The sequence below is a fragment of the Mauremys mutica genome, chromosome 7 (genome assembly GCF_020497125.1).
Source record: "Mauremys mutica isolate MM-2020 ecotype Southern chromosome 7, ASM2049712v1, whole genome shotgun sequence".
Taxonomy (NCBI): domain Eukaryota; kingdom Metazoa; phylum Chordata; order Testudines; family Geoemydidae; genus Mauremys; species Mauremys mutica.
This window is the reverse complement of record NC_059078.1, coordinates 97,248,432-97,267,916: the sequence shown is the minus strand read 5'-3', so window position 1 is coordinate 97,267,916 and position 19,485 is coordinate 97,248,432. Positions and strand designations below refer to the sequence as shown.

Sequence of the window (19,485 nt, the reverse complement as noted above, 5' to 3'; positions counted from 1 at the left end):
CAATTACTATGGCTGTCCTACAGGAGGACTACACTGCATGTTGGGGGGAAAATGGAAAGAAAGATGGTGAAAACTTATTTTCAAGAAAAAAATTAGCACTATATCAAATAGATTTGACAGTACTTGGCAGAGATTGGGACTTTGGTTTCAAGACTAACAATGATCACATCAAATTTCTCCCACATATGGACATTAGGTTTGATATTTAAGGTTTCAGTTTAAGTTAATATTGTGACAGTCTAGGTTCTGACTATTGAAAGTAAGGAAGTGATTCTGTGATTAAGCACAAAGTTGTGTTCAGCTGTAACTTACAAACAGAAAGTAGTCACACTTACAAGGCAGTTTGAGTTCTAGCATGCCTTCCTTATTGAATGTTTACCAAAAAGCCTGAAGGAAACACTTATTTCTGGCCTATTAGTCTAGTCAGCTGCCTCTTTTGCATTTAAATGCCTTCTACCAAAAAAACAAAAAACAAAAGGCAGCTATGTTTTAGACTCATTTAAATAAAACAGAGGACGGCATAAAGTAAGAAAATGAAAAAGTCAGAGTTTTAACACAAAACTACAGGGGAAGAACAGAGAAGTGATTCGCCCTTCTATAAAAAGCACCTTCAGTGGAAATCAAGGCATGCATAACTGGGATTGTTTGCAAGTACGCAACTTAAAGGTTTGGTACCAGCTTCATTTATGACTTTGTGCTCATTGTAATACAATGATCTATTCAGAAGATTCACAAGAGATCCCATTGTCACTATTGAGGATTCACTCATAGGGCAACTTTAACAGTCCCAGACCTGTTCCTCTTAAAACAAAAACTATCAAATTCCACAATATTTAAATGCTTTAAAAAAAGGGGGGTGGGGTGGCAGGGAAGGGTTTCTAGCCCTTAAAGTTGCAAAGATAAATCTACAACACACAAAAGGAGCATATGGGCTTGTCTTACACAGAGCAGCAAGGGGTCTGATTTCTAAAAACACATTAACTGGTCTAGGCAGACCCTGCTGGTGCAAGCTAAAAGGTCCCTAATGTGCTTTAACATAGTGGTGTTTGAGCACTAAGTTAAAGCACACTAGGAAACCTGACGCTGTGTGGTAAGGTCTGCCCAGACCAGTTAGTACACTTTAGAAATCACTCCACTGCCTTTAGTAGGGTTTCTCCAAACTGCAGCAAAATGGAAACTTAGGTCTATACTAGAAAAGGGTTGCCAGTATAGCTATACCAGCAAACTCTCCTAGAGTAGATGCAGCTTGTATCAGGAAAAGAATGTTTTTGCCAGTATAGTACACAGGTTACCCAAGTAAAATAAGTTGTAATGGCAAAAACACTTAAGCCAGTATATAACTGCATCTACATCAGGGTGGTTTGCCAGAAAAGAAGCATTGGGAGGAATAAAAGTCATCTTCCCCACGCCAAACATTAGTATACTGGCGAAAGTTTGTAGCACAGACCTGGATTTAGCCTTGTCAGTCTTCACTGATTCCCAGAAGACTACTCAGTGTTACTCGGCTACTACTTTGGAAAGCAATAAACAACAAGAACTGGAGTTATTAATTTGGCGTACTCAAAAAATGAGGCAGGAGAGCATAGAGTACTGGAAACAAAAAAATGACACAAAAACAAAGAAGAGACAGAGCAGAAGCACCACACACTCCCATTGCAGTACACAGGAAACTGGTAGACACCTCCCTCAATCCATCCTTGAAGCAGTCAGGAGGCTCTTTAGAAATGATGACAAACTCCAAATTTATCAGGCAGTTACTAGCTTGAGGATAACTCCAAAGCAGAATCCAGGGATAGCATCCAGTAGGAATCCAAACACCTTCCCCTTCCCCAGCAGCTGCAGTAAGGGAAAGTCTGCTTCTCACTTGGGCATTGTCTCTGCAGAATGAAACTCATCTTTCATATCAATCTTCGGCTAGTGGGTTTACTCTATCTGATTTCTTGTAAGATTTCCAAACCTTGTGCGTGAGAAGATTGTATTAGTTAACTGGATGTGAGATATTGTATATACTTATACCTGAGACTGATTTTGGAGGAAAAAAAGATAAAGGGGGCGGGGAGAGGGAGGAAGAGAATTAAGACAATACAGGGAAGGAGAACAACATAGAGAAGAGTGAGAGTGTAGGTAAATACCCATGATCTATCACAGGATAGGCTGTGTCCATTGAGGCACATTAACCCTGCATTATACAGGAGAGACCCCAGAATTAAACAGCTCTGCCTTTCAAAGGTCTTTCCTTCAAATTTACTCAAAACAGGCTTAGCATTGAAGCTAGTTGGTGGCTTGTACAATTTTCCACGCTCTGCTTATGAATGAAAAGCTGCTGTTTCTTTATCACATTTTCAATTAAGTCCCATAGCTTTCTGATTGAAAGTTACTGAGGAGCAGAAAACTATGATAACAGTCATAGTATTTTCACAGCAATTCTCAAACCCAGAAAAGTTTATTTTATTCCAAAATATTCTCCAGAGACCTGTGGCTATTAAGATCATGCTACTGCTGTAACTACCTTGACATGTGATGCAGTCTTCAGTTTTGAAGTCAACAAACTCATGGTCTGGAGTTCCAAAACTGTCTTAAAGGGCACAGCTATACTTACAGCATTGCATTGACTGCTGTAGCGCTTAGTGAAGACACTACTTATGTTAAAGAGAGAGCTTCTCCAGTCCATGTAGGTACTCCACCTCCCCCAGAGGCAGTAGCTATGTCCACCAGGTCAGTGTAACTATGTTGCCAGGGGTCTGGATTTTCCACATCCCACAGCAAGGTACTTTTAACTGACATATGTTCGTAGTGTACAGGAGGAACCAGCATTCGTAGATTCCCTCCCAAGTGCACAGCCAGCCTCTCTCTGGCTGGCAGGAATAGTAGATACAACTTTAGATAATGCTTTCCCAGCCAGAAAGTTCTGCACACAATTCTACCATTGCTGGTAACAGTGCTAATGTTATCAGTATCAGAGGAGTAGCTGTGTTTGTCGTGTTTTTACAGATCCAGACTAAGAGTCCTGTGGCACCTTATAGACTAACAGAAGTATTGGAGCATGAGCTTTCATGGGTGAATGCGTTTGACAAAGTGGGTATTTACCCATGAAAGCTTATACTCCAATACTTCTGTTACTCTATAAGGTGCCACAGGACTCTTCCTAACGTTATGTTACTGAAAATGGCTCTTGACATTTAAATAGTCTTTATGCTTAAAAGCTGAGTGGGTGGGGGGTCAGGTCACAGTTCCCAGTACTAGTTTCAGGAAGCCTTGGTGAAATAGGTAGGACAGCACAGCATCAGGTCACCTTGGGAGGATCTCTGCAGGGACTAACGATATTTTTGAAGTTTATTCCACCCAACATCGGCTCACTGCTGTCCCTGTTCTCCCAGGCACCGGGGCAGTGTCCTTTCCTTCCCCCTCCCCAGCTAGGAAGGTCAGTATCGCTCCCGTCCCGGTAACACGGGCTGGAGGGGGGGGGGGGGAAGAGAGAAAATCTCACCTTGTAATGAAGTCGGCGATGCCGCTGCTGCTGCCAGGGATAGCGATTCTCTTGGTTTTGTCCGTCGGGTCCTGGGGAGGGGCCGGGGCGGTGGCCGGTGTCCCCCCATGGGGGAGGTGCTCCGGGGCGCTTCGCCGGCGGCTCACTTCGTAGGTGTTGCGGGAATTCAGGTTAATGTCTGTGAAGCCCAGAGGCGCCGGGCAAAGGGCTCCCGCCGCAGCAGCAGCCCCGTCGCTGCGGTCCCGGGGAGTCCGGACGCCGGCGGCGGCTTCTGACGGGCTTCCAGTCCCAGCTCCGCTACCAACCGCCGCGCCCCCCTCCGGATCGGGCCCCAAGCAACAACTTCTCAGCGGCTCTTCGAGGGCGGCCCCCGCCGGCGAGCTCGCCCGGCCCGCGCCGCCCCCCGGCTCCGGCGGGGGATCGGGGAGGAAGTGAGGGAAGCCCCCATTGGGCAGCCTCGCTTCCTCCTCCTCCTCCTCGGGCCCCGGCTCGGTCCGCACGGCCCAAGCAGGCGGCTCCTCCGGCGGCAGCAGGAAGCCGGCGTCCCCGTTGGTCATTCTCCCGTGGGGGCCCAGGACACAGGCGGCCCCGTTGGGGGGTCTCTCCGGGCAGCACTTGCAGTCCAGCCCCGCAGGCGCGGTGGGGCCGACCTTCCCGGCCAGGTACCGCTGCAGCAGCAGCTCCTCCTGCCCCGAGCCGCCGCTCAGGCTCCGGCTCCCATCCCGCTCCCCGTCCTCCTCCTCCTCCTCCTCCGCCGCCGCCTCCTCCTGCCGGCCCGCGGGAAACAAGGCTGCGCCGCCCTGAGCTCCGGCATCGTCCGGCCCCACCATTTGCCGCCCCGCAGCCCCCGGGATGCCAGTGGCGCAGCTGGGGGCGCACGAGCCCCCCCGGCGCAGCGGACCGAGGGGGGGGGCGGGCGCGCGCGCGCGCGCTACTCTTCACACCGCGAGCCGCAGCTACCGCTAGCTCCGCTCACCGCATCGGACGGCGGCCTGGGGCAGCCCGGCTCACGCAAGCGCACAACAGCGGCAGCCCCCAGCCAAAGGCGGTTCCACCATAGAGAAGCAGCGTAGACCTACCCGGTCACCCCTGGAATATCCGGTATCATAGAGATGCCACCTAATAGGATCCTCCCCATAGGAGGGGAATCTCGGATTTCCTTTACCATGCAAGACCGCCTTACGCTCAATTCCCGTTACCGTATTCTACCTAACACTCCCTCATTCACATGAGAAAAGACTGTTTCCATGACGATATAAATCAAAACCCAGCCTCTCCCAGTTACCATAGTCCATCTGAAACCACCTCCTGTAAAATCGGATCCCAGTAGCCACAGGTGTAATTACTAATGGGTAACAGCAGCATCACCCAAAGGCATGAGCTAGACTACAGACTTCATTGGTGTCGGACTGAACCATTTAGTTCCAATATGCTGATGCCCCTTCATTTTATACTATACAAGTAGAAAGGTGGACAGGTAGAAGCTGGTGAGAAGGGGGTATGGTGTAGTTCAGTGGTCCCCAACGTGGTGCCCACGGGTGCCATACTGCCCGCCGGGGCATTTATGTGCGCCCACCTAATGCCCAGCAGGGGAGAGAAGCCGCGACCCGGCACCTGATGGGGTCGGGGACAGAGAACTCAGGCTGCGAGCACGGTGTTCTCTGTTCCCAGCAGGTGCGGGGCCCACCTAATGCCCAGCAGGGGAGACAAGCTGTGGCCCCGTGCCTGCCGGGGACAGAGAACTCCGGGGCTGCAGGCCAGGCGCCGGTGTTCTCTGTCCTCGCAGCTTCTGTCTGGATTCATATATTATGTTATATTAAATATGATGATTTTTGTATTATTTAATGTACAAATACAAAATAAGCCTTAAAAAATTGTTGGCGCCCGCCACACTCTTCTGAAAACATGAATGTGCTACTGGCCACAAAAAGGTTGGGGAACACTGGTGTACTTAATATCTAGTGCAGTCTAGGACTCAGGCTTGCTCAGTTAAAGCTAATGATAACATTACCTCCTGCACAAGACAAGCCCTGGGGCAGCTTCATCAGGGCCACCCAGAGGATTCAGGGGGCCTCGGGTCTTCAGTGGCCGGGGGCCCCCTCCGCCGAATTGCTGCCAAAGACCCGGAGCAGAAGAAGCTCTGGGGGCCCGGGCCCCGTGAGAGCTTTCCAGGGCCCCCGGAGTGAATGAAGGACCCCACTCCAGGGGCCCCGAAAAACTCTTGTGGGGGCCTGGGGCAAATTGCCCCACTTGCCCTCCCCCTCTGGGCAGCCCGGAGCTTCATACTTGTGAAGTGGTGCAATAAACTCAGAAATTTCATCTAAACACACACAGCTCAGGAGCCTAATCTTGGTTCCCAGGCAGCAACCACATTAGATGTGACCACCTCTTTTTGACTCCTTCTAAATCAATGGCGTCCCACCTTTTCAGCCCCTTTATTGCAAAGAGGGGAAGAGATGACAATAATTAGGGGAAGGTTCTTCTCCCTTTGCACCATATGGATGGCACAGAGGGAGCAGAAACCACAGTAAATCCCATGCTGAGGATTTCCCTAATGTGGAGAGAGACATCAATGGTCTTTAGCGTCAGCACAGTGAGCTCCTATGTCCCCTCTCTGAACAGTCACCACACAGTGCAGTGCTACTATTCCCCAATGCTTTCTAGTCCCTTGTGGGATCACAGTCAATCACTGCAAGTTAGAGTAGCCCTCTGGCTGCCATATCCCACACTGGGGCCGAGAATTAGGTAGGTATAACTGGCTGTTAGTTCTCACCTTATCTTTTCCCCACCCCCTTCCTGATCTGATCAGGTTGATGGGGGGCAGGGACAGACAGAGAAAAAGAGGGGAAACCATTCTTTGCCCCTAAGCTCAAGCAGAGCCAGTGGAACATGTATCCAGCCCTCCTTGGAGAGAGGCAGATTAAGATAAATTGAGGCCTCTGAGATACTACAAGGTGAGCCCTTCCCCCAAATATCTGTGCCCCCATACTGTTTCCTCATAACCACCCGATGTGGCAGAATGCCCAACATGCTGCAGGAACAGCAGCAGCAGTACTGGATCCCTTTCTCACTCTATGAATAGCTGCTAAAGGGATGGACCCACCAGGGGTAGCTCTAGGAATTCCGCTGCCCCAAGCAGGGCGGCACGCCGCAGGGCGCGCTCTGGCAGTCACCGGTCCTGCGGCTCCGGGGGACCTCTTGCAGACGTGCCTGCGGAGGGTGCGCTGGTCCCGCGGCTCCGGTGAAGCATCCTGCGAGAGGTCCACCGGAGCCACGGGACCAGCAAACCCTCCGCAGTCATGCCTGCGGTAGGTCCACCGGAGCCGCGGGACCAGCGCACCGTCCGCAGTCATGCCTGCGGGAGGGCCGCTGGTCCCGCGGCTCCGGTGGACCTCCCACAGGCATGACTGCAGAAGGTCCGCCGGAGCCGCCTGCCGCCCTGCCGGCAAAATGCCGCCCCAAGCGCGAGCTTGGCACGCTGGGGTCTGGAGCCGGCCCTGGGAGCCACTGAAGCAGCGGGGGTGCCCCTTCCCACTTCTTACTCCAGAATCTGAGGTGTTTTTGCCTGTAGGGGTAGGCCAACCCTTCTGTGCACTGCTGTGACGGAGTCCTCTGTTGGGATGGTGTTGGCAGGGCTCCCCAGAGAAGTTGGGGTCTTATTAAGAAGAGATTGGAATGAATGGGGTACACTTCTCAAGGCTGTCTACAGACTGAGTTTACATCTCTACACCAATCATGCGTGGTTCACATTTCCAAGTTTTTCTTCCCAGCCATGAGGGCTGGAAACTTACCAATTTTCTTTCCCTTTATTTTCTGTTTTTAAATTAAAGTGGAGAGTCTGATATAATTACATGAGACTGACCCCAAGAACCTATGATTAGGTTTATATAGTGCATACACCTTAAGGGAGCCCTATCCCTCAGCTTTCTGTAGTCTGGCAGGGAAGCAGTGGATTCTCCATCACAAACAATTTTAAAATCACAGGGCACAGCTCAGAGAACAAATTTTCAATTTACCATCCATTACACAGTTTCTTAACTGTTGCCCTTGAGGGCCATTGTTTAGAGTCTCAAAGCCCCAGGCTTGACACCACTTTTCTAATCCAACTGACTGCTTTCAGTTGCTTATCGGGGACTCCTATATGCCTTTTTCATAATACAAGAGCTAAGGGACATTCCGTGATAATGAAAAAGCAGCATATTTAAAAGTTATGAGGGCTACTTTTTTTAGAACATCACATAACTAACTTATGAGATCAAGTATCAGAGGGGTAGCCATGTTAGTCTGTATCCACAAAAACAACAAGGAGTCTGGTGGCACCTTAAAGACTAACAGATTTATTTGGGCATAAGCTTTCCCCCAGGGTTTTTTACCCACAAAAGCTTATGCCCAAATAAATCTGTTAGTCTTTAAAGTGCCACCAGTCTCCTCGTAACTTATGAGACTCATTTTGCTAGCTCAGTAGGTATACAGGAGCAGGATCCTAATGGGAAACATAAGCAAAGGTCATGTTCAAATTGTCCTATATAATTTAATGGAGGTTCCTTAACATGCCAAACTGTTCAGAAAACAGCTACAGATTTTGGGTGTCCAACATGAGCCTGATTTTCAGAGCACTTGCAATTTCTACTGACTTCAGCTGAAGCCTTAACTCCCATCACACACACACACACATTCCAATGATGCAATTTCCACATAAAAATTATTAAACCTTAGATCAACTACATAGATCACATTACAGAAAAAACATTTTAAAGCCACTATTTGCAATAGGACACCATATCCCCCACACACCAATAGAAAACCAAACATAGAACGTGTAATGTACTTTATTAGAGACGCATCAACTTTGTATCAGTCATCAAAAACACATGATGCCATAACCAATAAACATGGACAAAGGTGGACAAGGATGCCTGTTAGTAGTTGAGTTTGAGGGTAAAGATATGTGGGCTGAGGTTGGTAGAAAGGAGATAGTTGAGGGTAAGAACAGAAACTGCTGAATATAGTGCAGGGGTGTTGAATGATTTAGTTACTAACTTTTTATGTTTCACTTTGGGTCTAGCAACCTTAACTTGCAGGTGATGAGTTTTTTGTAGGGAAATCTACAATAAGCAAATGTTAAGTTCTGATATTAAGTAGAGACTAAAATAGGGTAAAAAGGGAGGAGGAAAAAGCATAATGGTAAAAAATGGTGAAAAGTAAAAAAGGTGGATTTTGAGGAGAAAGTTGAAGGAGGAAGTAAGGATGCTTGGCATACAAGAAAGAGAGAGAGATTCTAGGTGAAAGGAGAAGCTTGGAAAGTGTCATGAAGATGAGCAAAATGAGCAGACAAAGGATGAGACAATGTGAGAAGAGCAGGCAAGAAGATGGGGAGCTACGGAAAATGAAGTGTGGACAGGAGCAGAGCTGTGCAGGAACTACAATGTTGTACAGTCAGAGAGGTCTAGTGTAGGGGCATGACATGGAGGTGACAGTTGTCAACAGAAGTGGAGAAAAGAAGCAGGGAGAAAGTTGTGGAGGACAGATATGTTCAATTTCTGCCATGTTTTTCTTTAAGGAAGCAGCAGAACACCCATATCAGAAAGACATAGAAAAGTCGTGAACATAGTCAAGGGTGGAAAAGTAGAATTAAGTCTCATTAGAGCATAAAGCTTATAATAGACTCATCCAAGAGTTAGTGTAGAGAAGAAAAAAAAAGTAAAAGAATGAAAACCCAGCCCCTGGGAACATCAGCAAAAAGGGATAGGGAAGAAGGAAAGGATTTAAAAAAAAAAAAGTGTTAAAGGAGTCATCAGCAACAATAGAAAAATGAAGAAAGAAAAGCTACAAAAGTAAAAAAAAAAGAGAGGGACTCATGAAGTTCGTAAGCACTAGAACAGTGGTTCCCAAACCTTAATAACCTGTGAACCCCTTTCACCTAAACGTCATCTCGTGAACCTCCTACTAAAAATGAATATTTCCAGGGATTTTCTAATTTACCTGAGTATAAATTATAAAGCAGTGATCTTGGAAATATAAAATTTGTTTTTATGACATGCTTATTACACTATTTATTATTAATCATTACAGTATTTTTATTACATTATGAATGTAAGCAGAGTCAGAATGAGCACTACCCTTACATCTGGTGGTGAGCTGTGGAAAAGGACATCAGCGTCTGATCTCATTTGCATTGGCACACCCATCCTGCCTAATATAATGGCCTGCCTGCCCAAATGGTCACTTTGTCTGCTGTGGGATCCCCAGTCTCTTTGTTATTAGGGCAGGAGTAATAAAGTGTTGTTATCCTGGTTATGTGAATCAAGGACAGTAGAACCGTACTTGGCATTTTATGATGGAGGGATTCGCCCTCAGCCTTGCAGCACTCACTAGGCAAGGGGCATGGGTTCCAAAGCCCAGTGAACTGAGAGAGGAGGGGGACAGGTATGCGTACCTGGCAGTGTAGACTGAGAGCCACCACTTTCACCCCATCTTCTCTCCAGTGTGCAATAAGAGAGCCAATTCTATTATATTAGAAGTCTTGTTACATACTATAGAACTGAAATCACTGATACCTAAGCATTAGACCTACTTTGGGCTAGTGGTGCACCTGCACTGAGGCTCCCCTACTACCAGCTGAAGTCACTAAGTGCTGTGTTAAGTAGGAGGGGAGCCTGAGGACAAGTTGGTGGAGCAGATGGAGCCAGGTGGCTGGCGGAGAGCAGAGTGGAGCAGCCAGCAGGACAGCTGGCTGAGAAGTGAAGACTGTAGCAGAACCCCATGGCGAGGCATGGCACTTGGCCATCAACCTGAGCAGTGGAGCATGTAAGATGCCCCTCATACCTCCCCCCCTCCGCTTCCACCCAGGTTCCCTCTGCAGATGAACTTCTGAACTCTGGTCAGAAACTGTGGGTGGGGTGACTGTTGGGTTGCTGAACCCTGAGGGGAAAAGGACATTGCCAAACTAACTTGGGGGGTGGGTCTTTTGCTCATGGTTTGTGTGATGAATCCTGTTTGTGGTGTTTCCCCAAGATAATGCTGCATTGTTTCCCTCCTTTATTAAAAGGCTTTTGCTACACTCAGACTCCATGCTTGTGAGAGGGGAAGTATTGCCTCATAGAGGTGCCCAGGGGGTGGTATGTAATTGCCCCAGGTCACTGGTTTTGCATTATTAAAACGGAACCCCCAGACACTGAACCCGGCCCTTGTTGCTGCCAACTCTGACAGGCAGAAGGGTTACATGAAAATGGCAACACTCTTCCTAGATTTCACTTTCGTAGCTTGTATCTCTTTGAATAAGCCTGTTATAAGACAAGTCTCCTATGTTTCATCAAGGATTATCAGATGTGAAATAGCATGAAGGTAGTTAAGAACCTAACTCAAAGAGTTCCTCCTACACAAGCATTCAGGTCTTGAGCAGTCCAGGCAAAAATCATGTTACAACAAAGCTTAAACTTGTTCATAATTTAAAAAACAATACTAGCTGCCTATTTAATTTTAAAAACACAAAAAATAGCCACCTCCCTTTTGATTTATTAGAAGGAGTCTTGAAGTTTAACTCTCCTCAGTGCGATAGATATGCTTGCTTTGATCTCCTCAGCTCTTGGAAGCTGCTGGCCCCATGCTGCCCAGGGACAGCTCTGTCCACCATTAGGGAATTTCCCCCCTGATAACCCCTTGTAACATTTCACAAACCCCAGTTTGGGAACCATTGCACTACAGAGATGAAGGAGAATGAGCGCAGAGAACAGATCATAGATATGGAAAGAAAGATTACTTTTGTGATCTTCTGAGTGGGCAGTTTCACAGGAAAGGAGAGGGCAGAAGTTCAAGAGAAGACATCAGAGCAAAAGGACTAACCACATGAGTAAGGTCTGCAGGATCAAGCAAAGACTTTGAGTGGAAGCAATACTCCCATGACAATGTCTATGGGCACTAATTAAATAAAGCAGCAAAATAAAGAAATAAGGAAAGCTGTATGTGTGGGGAGCAGCACGGTCTAAAAGATGGATCATATTTGGTAGTTAGTACTTACAGGCAATATCATTTGCTTTTAAGAGAAAGTTATTTTTCTTTCCCCCTTTAATGCTGAAACAGGACTGCTTAGCAAGTCTTGTCCAGCAATAACTTTCTTGCTGCTTCCTTTCTTGGGACTTTAAGCCACACTATTTTTCATTAGAGAATTTTGTAAGTTATTATCCTCCCTTAAGTATAACAGAGTCCTGTAATAGAAGAAACTGTTAGAAGAGTGAAATAATGTTGCTAAACTTACCTTTCAAAAGGGGAAATATCTAAATCTCTTGGAAACTCCTGGCTAGAGGAGTCCTCCATTTAATGACTCCCTCCTCAAAGTTTCCTTTAATCTGTGGTGTGGCAGAACAACCTGGCTTTATAGGCAGTCAGCTGGAGCATGCTCAGTACAAGGGAGGAAGCCTCAACTGCATAAAAGCGTTTTCCCCTTAATTTTAATCCTTTCTTCTATTAATGGGAGTTTTGAAGAGAAATAGTTTTATCTGGGAATACTTACAGGGATCTCTTTCTCTCTCTCTTTTTAAATAGAATGTTGTGTTCTCTGATTGTTTACTGTCTTGAGCTGCAAATCAGTGCTAGAGCTTCAGGGTCAGAAAATCTGCTGGGGCTAGTTTTAATAACTGTTTATTATCTTGGTTTTATTTTTCTCTTTCTCTATCCTCAGTTTACAGATACAGTGCTTCATGTATGATTTCAGACATGTATTTTTTACCACCTCTCTTGAATATAGATCGTAGCATCTGGGTAAGACCAGGAATTTGGAGCTTTTGGGTTTTCCGGCTAGACCAGTCACTCTCTGGCCCCAATTCTAGGGATTCCCACAGCCCTGGCCTGTAAACCAGCAGAGCCACCATACAGGAACTGGAAAGCTAACAGATCTCCCCATGGAGGAACACCCCAAGTGTAAGAGGGATATCTATGGTGGCACAGGGCAGAATGGCCCTATGCTACAACCCTTGCAGTCCCTTTCAGTCAAGGGGCATGGGTGGGAGGAGGGTCTATCATGGTTTATGAGTTAATTGGACTGTTAGGTTTGCGTCCCACAAGCTGTGCCAAAAATCATGTTATTTTTAACAGTCTCAGACTTAGCTTTATCAATAACCTCTTATGATGACTTTTGTACTTTATTAACCTAAGCATGCAAGAAATTCAAAGTGAAACCAATTTGTTTTCTTAATACTTTTCTTAGCAATAAAGAACTAACGATGTTACAGTCAAAGAATTCCCAGCTTGAATTAATTTCCCCAATCAAAGTCATATACCGTCTCACAACTGGCTGACATTTGTACTGTGATGTCATCTTATTATAGTGCCATCCCAGAAGTTTTCAGATTTCTGGTGTCTAGAAGGGGCTGGCTTTATGGAGAAGCAGTGCTCTTAAAGAGATGTTATACAGCAAGAGCAAGCTCCTGGCACCTATGTGACCATCCCAGCAGAATTAGCTAAACTGGTACTGCACCTTAACATTGTGTGGCAACATGAGTTTGCAAACACAATTACATCAACACCTTTAGGTTGAATTTAGGGTTAAACAACATTTGTACCAATGCATTTTGAGCAGGGGAGATCTTTGCAATTTTCATCCATTTGACTCAAACTGTTCCACCAAATGTATTTGCTGGAGACATTCAATATCTAATATTTTTTAAATAAACAAACAACCCTATACTAGACCTGATCTTTCACTGAGTTCCCAAAGGGGGAGTCAGCTATGTGGGAATATCAGATCATTAGGTTCTGCATTTTAGCAATGAGAGCTTGCTTCCAAAGCCCAAGATAAGAAATTACATTTTTTTCTCCAAATGTCTCCTCTGTGAAATATGGGGCAATGGTGAGGTATGTGAACACCCTTCAGCAAAGAGTCACTGAAGTGAAGAAAGTTTATAAAGTAACTTTTAGACCTCATGCCATGCCATGCCATACTATTCTTATCCTGGCATAGTTTCTCTGAAAGCACTCTCATGTGATTCTGCTCTCTGAGTCAACAAGACAGATGCAGGAGACGAGTAGCACCTTGAACAAGACAATTTTGCCTTATAACTTAATATCCTGGTAAAAGGAAAAATCATCACCTCCACCAAGTGTGTTTAATTGGCATGGCTGACAGCTTCTTCAGGAAATAGATGACTCTTTAATCTAGCAGTGAAAGGCATAACGAGATTAAAATAGTTAGAAGCAGAAGATAGACGAATTGACTAGAAATAAAGCGGAATAGTGAGGGTGGAATAGTTTACCACCGGAATAGTTTACCTAGGAACATGGTAGATTCTCCATCTCTTGAATTCTTTAAATCAAGATTGATCATCTGTTTGAGTTATAGCACATATTTTAGGAAGACAGTCTGAGCTTGATGTGGAAGTTACCAAGTGAGGCTCTATGCCTTGCATTATGCAGGTGACCAGATTATATTATAATGGTCCCTTCTCACCTTGAAATCTGTCAATCTATATGAAACCATGCCACAGCCTTCTTCAGGACTGCTAGCAATCTTTTTTCATCCAGACTCATCAGCTGCTAGAGGCAGTGTCAGAGCACATATGATTTCTTCCCCTCCCATCATTTTCAAGGACAAGATTTTAGACACACGACATGACTTGAACCACATTTATAATACACCTCTTGACTGTATAATGTTTAAAGGTCTTAAATTCCTGAAGGGATTTCAGAACAATTTCAAAATTCATTCATTCCTTGCATTAGTGGGATGAAATCCAACTAATCACAGTTTGGATCCTTGAAGGATGTTTCCTTTCTGGAACTTCTAGAGGTACTATGTTCTACATTAATGAGTAGTCCTTGTGAGGGCATCCTATTCTCATAGCTTTGAAAAAGTGTTGGCAAATCATCGGTTGAAGAAGTCTTACTTAATTTGACTGCAATCATAATTACAGGTATAAATGGGTGTTTAAACTGCTGATGACAATCAAAGTCCCAAGGAAAATTGCACAAGTGCTGGCTTTCATACTCTTAGTACTTGCAAGCACTTCAGACTAAGTGTAACACGCACTACCATGAATTGGCAGGACTACTTGCAGTAGTAAGCACTACATCTGATCATAAGTGCTTGCAAGATTGGATTCTTTATCTATACTTACTGCTTCTTTGAGAGCTATGATCTGGGTTATGTCACTGCTACCTCTTTAGACTCAGGCAAATATATTACTACTGTAATACAAGCTTTTCAGAACACTCCACTAAATACAGCTTTGACTAATAAATGTAAGCGTTTCATTTCTGAATACCTCTGAAACTTTGAATATCTTTACATGACTTATTTAGTCTCACATACAATAAGGATTGCTGGAGAGCTGCTTTCATATATTGAAACCATTCAAATGTGGTCCTCAATAAATTTGTTGAGCTTTTGGTTTATTAAAAAAGCAATCCTTTCCCAAGGACAGAAACAAATATGACATTTTGTATATGATGCCAAATGTCTTTGTAACTTGGTTATCTACATTAACCATGGTTAAATAGGTTTATTCAAAAGTATAACCATTTTCAAACAAAAAGCAAGAAAATTATCTTGATTGTTCAAGATGAAAAATATTTAGGGGAGATATAACAACTGACAATCATATTCAAAGTTTAAGCTTTCACTTCACAAGAAACAAGTAGTAGTATTTCAAGTCACTTAACAATATTCAAAAGGTTAAGATTTTATATAAATACTCAGCTGTTTCATAATATAACATAATCATATAATAAATTCCTGCTTTCAAAAAAAACCCTGTTTCTCTTTTTTATCTGTAACAAACAATGTAAAAAACAGTAATTTGCATGTATATAACATGTTTCATAGAGGATGTTAAAATACTTTAGAAAAGTAATAAGTAATATGATCCCTATTTTATAGGTGTGAAACTGAGGCACTGAAGTTTAAACGAGTTGCCAAAGGTCACAAAGTTCAACACTGACAGCTAAAAATGGAATCCAGGTTTCCTGACTTTAGTTCTATATGGGGCGGGCAAACTTTTTGGCCTGAGGGCCGCGTCAGGTTTCAGAAATTGTATGGAGGGCCAGTTAGGGGAGGCTGTGCCTCCTCAAACAGCCAGGCATGGCCCAGCCCCCACCCCCTATCTGACCCCCCCCTGCTTCTTTCCCCCTGATGCGCTCCCCCCCACCCCACAGGATCCCTGCCCCATCTACTCCTCCTGCTTTCTGTCCCCTGACCAGCCCCAGACCCCGTGCCCCTAACTGCCCCCCACTGCCCCAGCCAACCAACCTCTCTCCTTCCTGACTACCCCATCCACCCCCCTTCTTCCTGTCCCCTGACTGCCCTCTGAACCCCCACCCCTGATTGCCCCATCCAATCCCTCCTCTCATTGCTGACGGCCCCCTCACCGCCAGGACCCCTGCTCCATCCACCCACCCTGCTCCCTGACTGCCCCCGGAACCCCCGCCCCTGACTGCCCCCCACCACCCGATCCAACCCTTCCTCTCCTTCCTGACTGCCCCCTCACTCCCAGACCCCTGCCCCATCCAACCACCCCTTCTCCCTGACCACCCCCGAAACCCCCAACCCCATTCACCCCTGTTCCCCGCCCTCTGACCGCCCCAACTGCTATCCACACCTCCGGCTCCTGACCACCCCCCAAACTCCCCTGCCCTCTATCCAATCCTCACTGCCCCCTGCCCCCTTACCACGCTGCCTGGAGCACCGGTGGCTGGCAGTGCTACAGTCGCACCGCCCGGCTGGAGCCAGCCACGCATCGCGCAGCACAGAGCACTGGGTCAGCACAGAGCTACCCCAGGAGCTCGCAGCCCCGCTGCCCAGAGCATTGCACCCATGGCACAGTGAGCTCAGGCTGCGGGGGAGGGAGGACAGCATGCGAGGGGCAGAGGGCTAGACTCCCAGCCCAGGAGCTCAGGGGCCAGGCAGAACAGTCCCACGGGCCATAGTTTGCCCACCTCTGTTCTGTATTCTAACTGCTACACAGTGTAATCAGATAGTCTTCAAACTTGTGCACTCCTTTAAAAGCCTTTAACAGGCTTTTTAAAATAAAAAACTACCCTCCGTGAGATCTCTTTTAAAATCTTGTAATGGTGAAATTTGGTTACCAAGCTTCCACAGATAAAACTCAATGCAAGTGGAATGAACGTAGGAGTGTCTCTTGTACAAGAGTCTTTTTGCAGTCTTTTTGATCCTCTGCACAATTTTCAGCTACAAAGCATATCCCACTGCACAGACTGAAACAAGTTTATCCTGTCACACAAGATTGTCTAAGCTAATCTCAATGTCACCCTTTTTTGTTTACAGTTTATCTAGGAACACTTTATCCTATACTGGATCTTACTATGTTATTCAGGATCTGCCTGGCTTTATAATATGAAACTGAATTATAAACCTGTGATAACGGAAACATAAAAGTTAATTCCAGATTGAAACTTTGGTACAGAAAACATCAGACAGGAAATGGACATTTTGTAAAAAGAATTATACAAAAATCTATTTCAGTGGTTGGTAAGTCTTAGTTTAAATTTAAAAATTCCCAACAATAAATCAAGTGTACTTTTGTGTGATCCACGCCTGATGCAATACTAATGCACTTCCTCATCGTTCCAGTGACTCCCCCACTAAATTCACCGTTTCTAAGCTCCAAACAAAGGCCATATCTTAAAGCTGCAGCCATGTTTCTAAAAGAAATGACAAAATAGCATTTCAGAAAGGATACCCAAGTTCTAAAAGAAGCTGATGTGAAATTACTAGAATGCCCGTTCTATCCATTTGTCACAGTACCTGAAGTTCTCATTTAATGAGAGGTCAAACAACACTGATTTTTAACTGCTGGTGTTCTATTTTAAAAAAATCTAATTTCCCCCCCTCTCTCTGTATTCCATTCCACCTATCAGAAGGCTGCTTGAGACTCCATTGGTGCCACGAACATTTGAGGCAAAGTCACGGGTGCAAACAGAGGCGGTTCCAGGCCCCAGCATGCCAAGCGTGTGCTTCGGGCAGCAAGCTGTAGGGGGTGCTCTGCCGGCACCGCAATGGCAGCAGGCAGGTTGCCTCCAGTGGTTTGCCTGCGGAGGGTCTGCTGGTCCCGCGGGACCAGCGGACCCACCGCAGGCAAACCGCCAGAGGCAGCCTGCCTGCCATGCTTGGGGTGGCAAAATCCCTAGAGTCGCCCCTGGGTGCAAGGAACAGAAGCAGGGGTTGCTTGCATGTATGAGCTATTACCAGAGCAAGCCACATTGGAAACGGAGGGAGGAAGGAAAGCCCATCATTTTACCTGTAGCAGCAGAAGCAAACTTATAGAAAAAGGAAGGGTGGATCTAGGGAAGCTTTCCTCATGCCAAATTGAATCTCTCCTCTACCCCACCCCCAAGTCTGCTGCTCCCAGGGGGGCGGGGGTCATCCAATGTTGAGACATGCTGATTTAACCCTTAGAATCTTAATGATTATGTCCCAGATAGTGTGTGTATCTCCAGTTTCCTTCCTCAACTCAGCTGTTCAAAGACACCCTTCCTAGCCTTTTCTTTGCACCCCCTGAAGCTCCAAAACCACCCTCTTATCTTACATTCTTCATGAGCTGGCCTCAGAGTATAGCTGTGGGGCCTCTTCCTTTTCTTCCTCAATTCCGCCCCTGCCATTTCTATGAGCCACCTATCTCCTATTGCTTCTATCTTGGCAGAGCTGCATGGCACAAGATTCATCAGCAGGGCAAGGCTCCCAGGCAGGCAGAGAAGTTCCTGGCCTTGGAAAGGTGGGATTGGCTCTCCATAGCAGTCCTGGTCTGGCCTCTCCTCTACCTGCTTGCAAATTACCGCACTCTCTGAAAACTCACCCAAAATACCTGGAAACTAGCCAGTCCTGATGTTTTAAAATAAAGACATAGATTTTAATGCACAATGTTTGTTGTCCTTGTATAATGTTACGTGGGAAGGTGTTAATGACTGCTGTCAATCACAGACCTGGTTAAAGTCAATTGGTATAGTAAACACCCTTCTATCAGACTAAATTAAAGAGCAATTAAATGCCTGTTGTGTAGCAATAGATGAAACAATAGATGCTACTTCCCAAAGCACTGGCCTGCGTGGAAAGGCCTGAGCAGAAGCTAAACCATGTGTGCAGAGGATTGATTGAAAATTCAGGGAGTTGGGTATTGATTGGGTGTAACTGTGTATGTGTAAAGCAGAAAGCAACAAGAAAGCCAGGAGAAAGCAAGAGAAGTAGCAGAAAGTTTGCCCCAAGAGAGAGCAGAGACAGAGCTTCTTGGGGCACAGGACACGCTCCAGAGACAGGCTTTGAAATTATGATCAAAGAAACTGCCTGTTTGTTCTTATTGTGTTCAGGGAACACATCTTTCTGTACATTCTTTGTAAATAAACAGGATTGCACCAAAGAAATACCTGACTCTCATGATCAATTTCTTCTCCTAATGGAAACAACCCAGCAAGGGCTGGAATACTAGCTAACTGCTCAGGCCAAAAAGTAACAATAACTGACATACACATTTTATTAGTTATGCAGTTTTGCAAGGTTTCGATTCCAAGTGCAGTCTCCTCATGTGATTAGAATAAGGAATAGTTTGTTTCTTATTCCCCAAATCAATATGTATGAATAGCAATAACTGAGCAGCCACAAAACCTCATATATTCCCATGGGCGGCAGGTTATATATTTGTGTGGGGCCCGGGCCCCAGCAATATTCAGGGCTGGGCGCCCTGCTCCAGCAATAGTTGGAGCTGGGTCTCTTCCCGCCCCCCCCCCCCGGTCCTGCCTGGATTGGCCCCGGCCACCGCAGGTCTCCCCCCGCCGCCGCGACCCTGCCTGGAGCAGGTCCCAGCCCCCGCCTGCCACCCCCCCCTCCGCCGCGTTGTGTTGCGTCCCTGCCTGACAGAACGCAGCGCGCCTCTCCCCTGCCTGCTGCCCGGAGGGCTCCCAGCAGATTTGCTGTCTGCTGCCGCAGGGTCCTAGTGCCTGCCCTCCGACAGTACTGGCAAGGCAGGCTGCCCTTACCCTGAGCCTCTCCAACCCCAAAC

The 19,485-nt window shown here is 46.2% G+C and overlaps 1 protein-coding gene across 3 annotated transcripts in view; it reads right to left on the bottom strand.

The window, feature by feature from the left end:
- Window positions 1-11,836, bottom strand: part of TBC1D12 (TBC1 domain family member 12) — a 100,784-nt gene extending 88,948 nt beyond the window's left edge. The window contains exon 1 of one of the 3 annotated variants that reach the window (XM_045024980.1): window positions 11,742-11,836. In XM_045024980.1, coding sequence (XP_044880915.1) covers window positions 11,742-11,800 — 59 coding nt within the window. In that variant the 5' untranslated portion in view covers window positions 11,801-11,836. Of the gene's footprint in view, window positions 1-3,487; window positions 4,703-11,741 lie in introns of those variants that run through there. The other 2 variants (XM_045024978.1, XM_045024979.1) reach the window with 2 other exon arrangements.
- Between the last annotated feature and the right edge of the window lie 7,649 nt (window positions 11,837-19,485).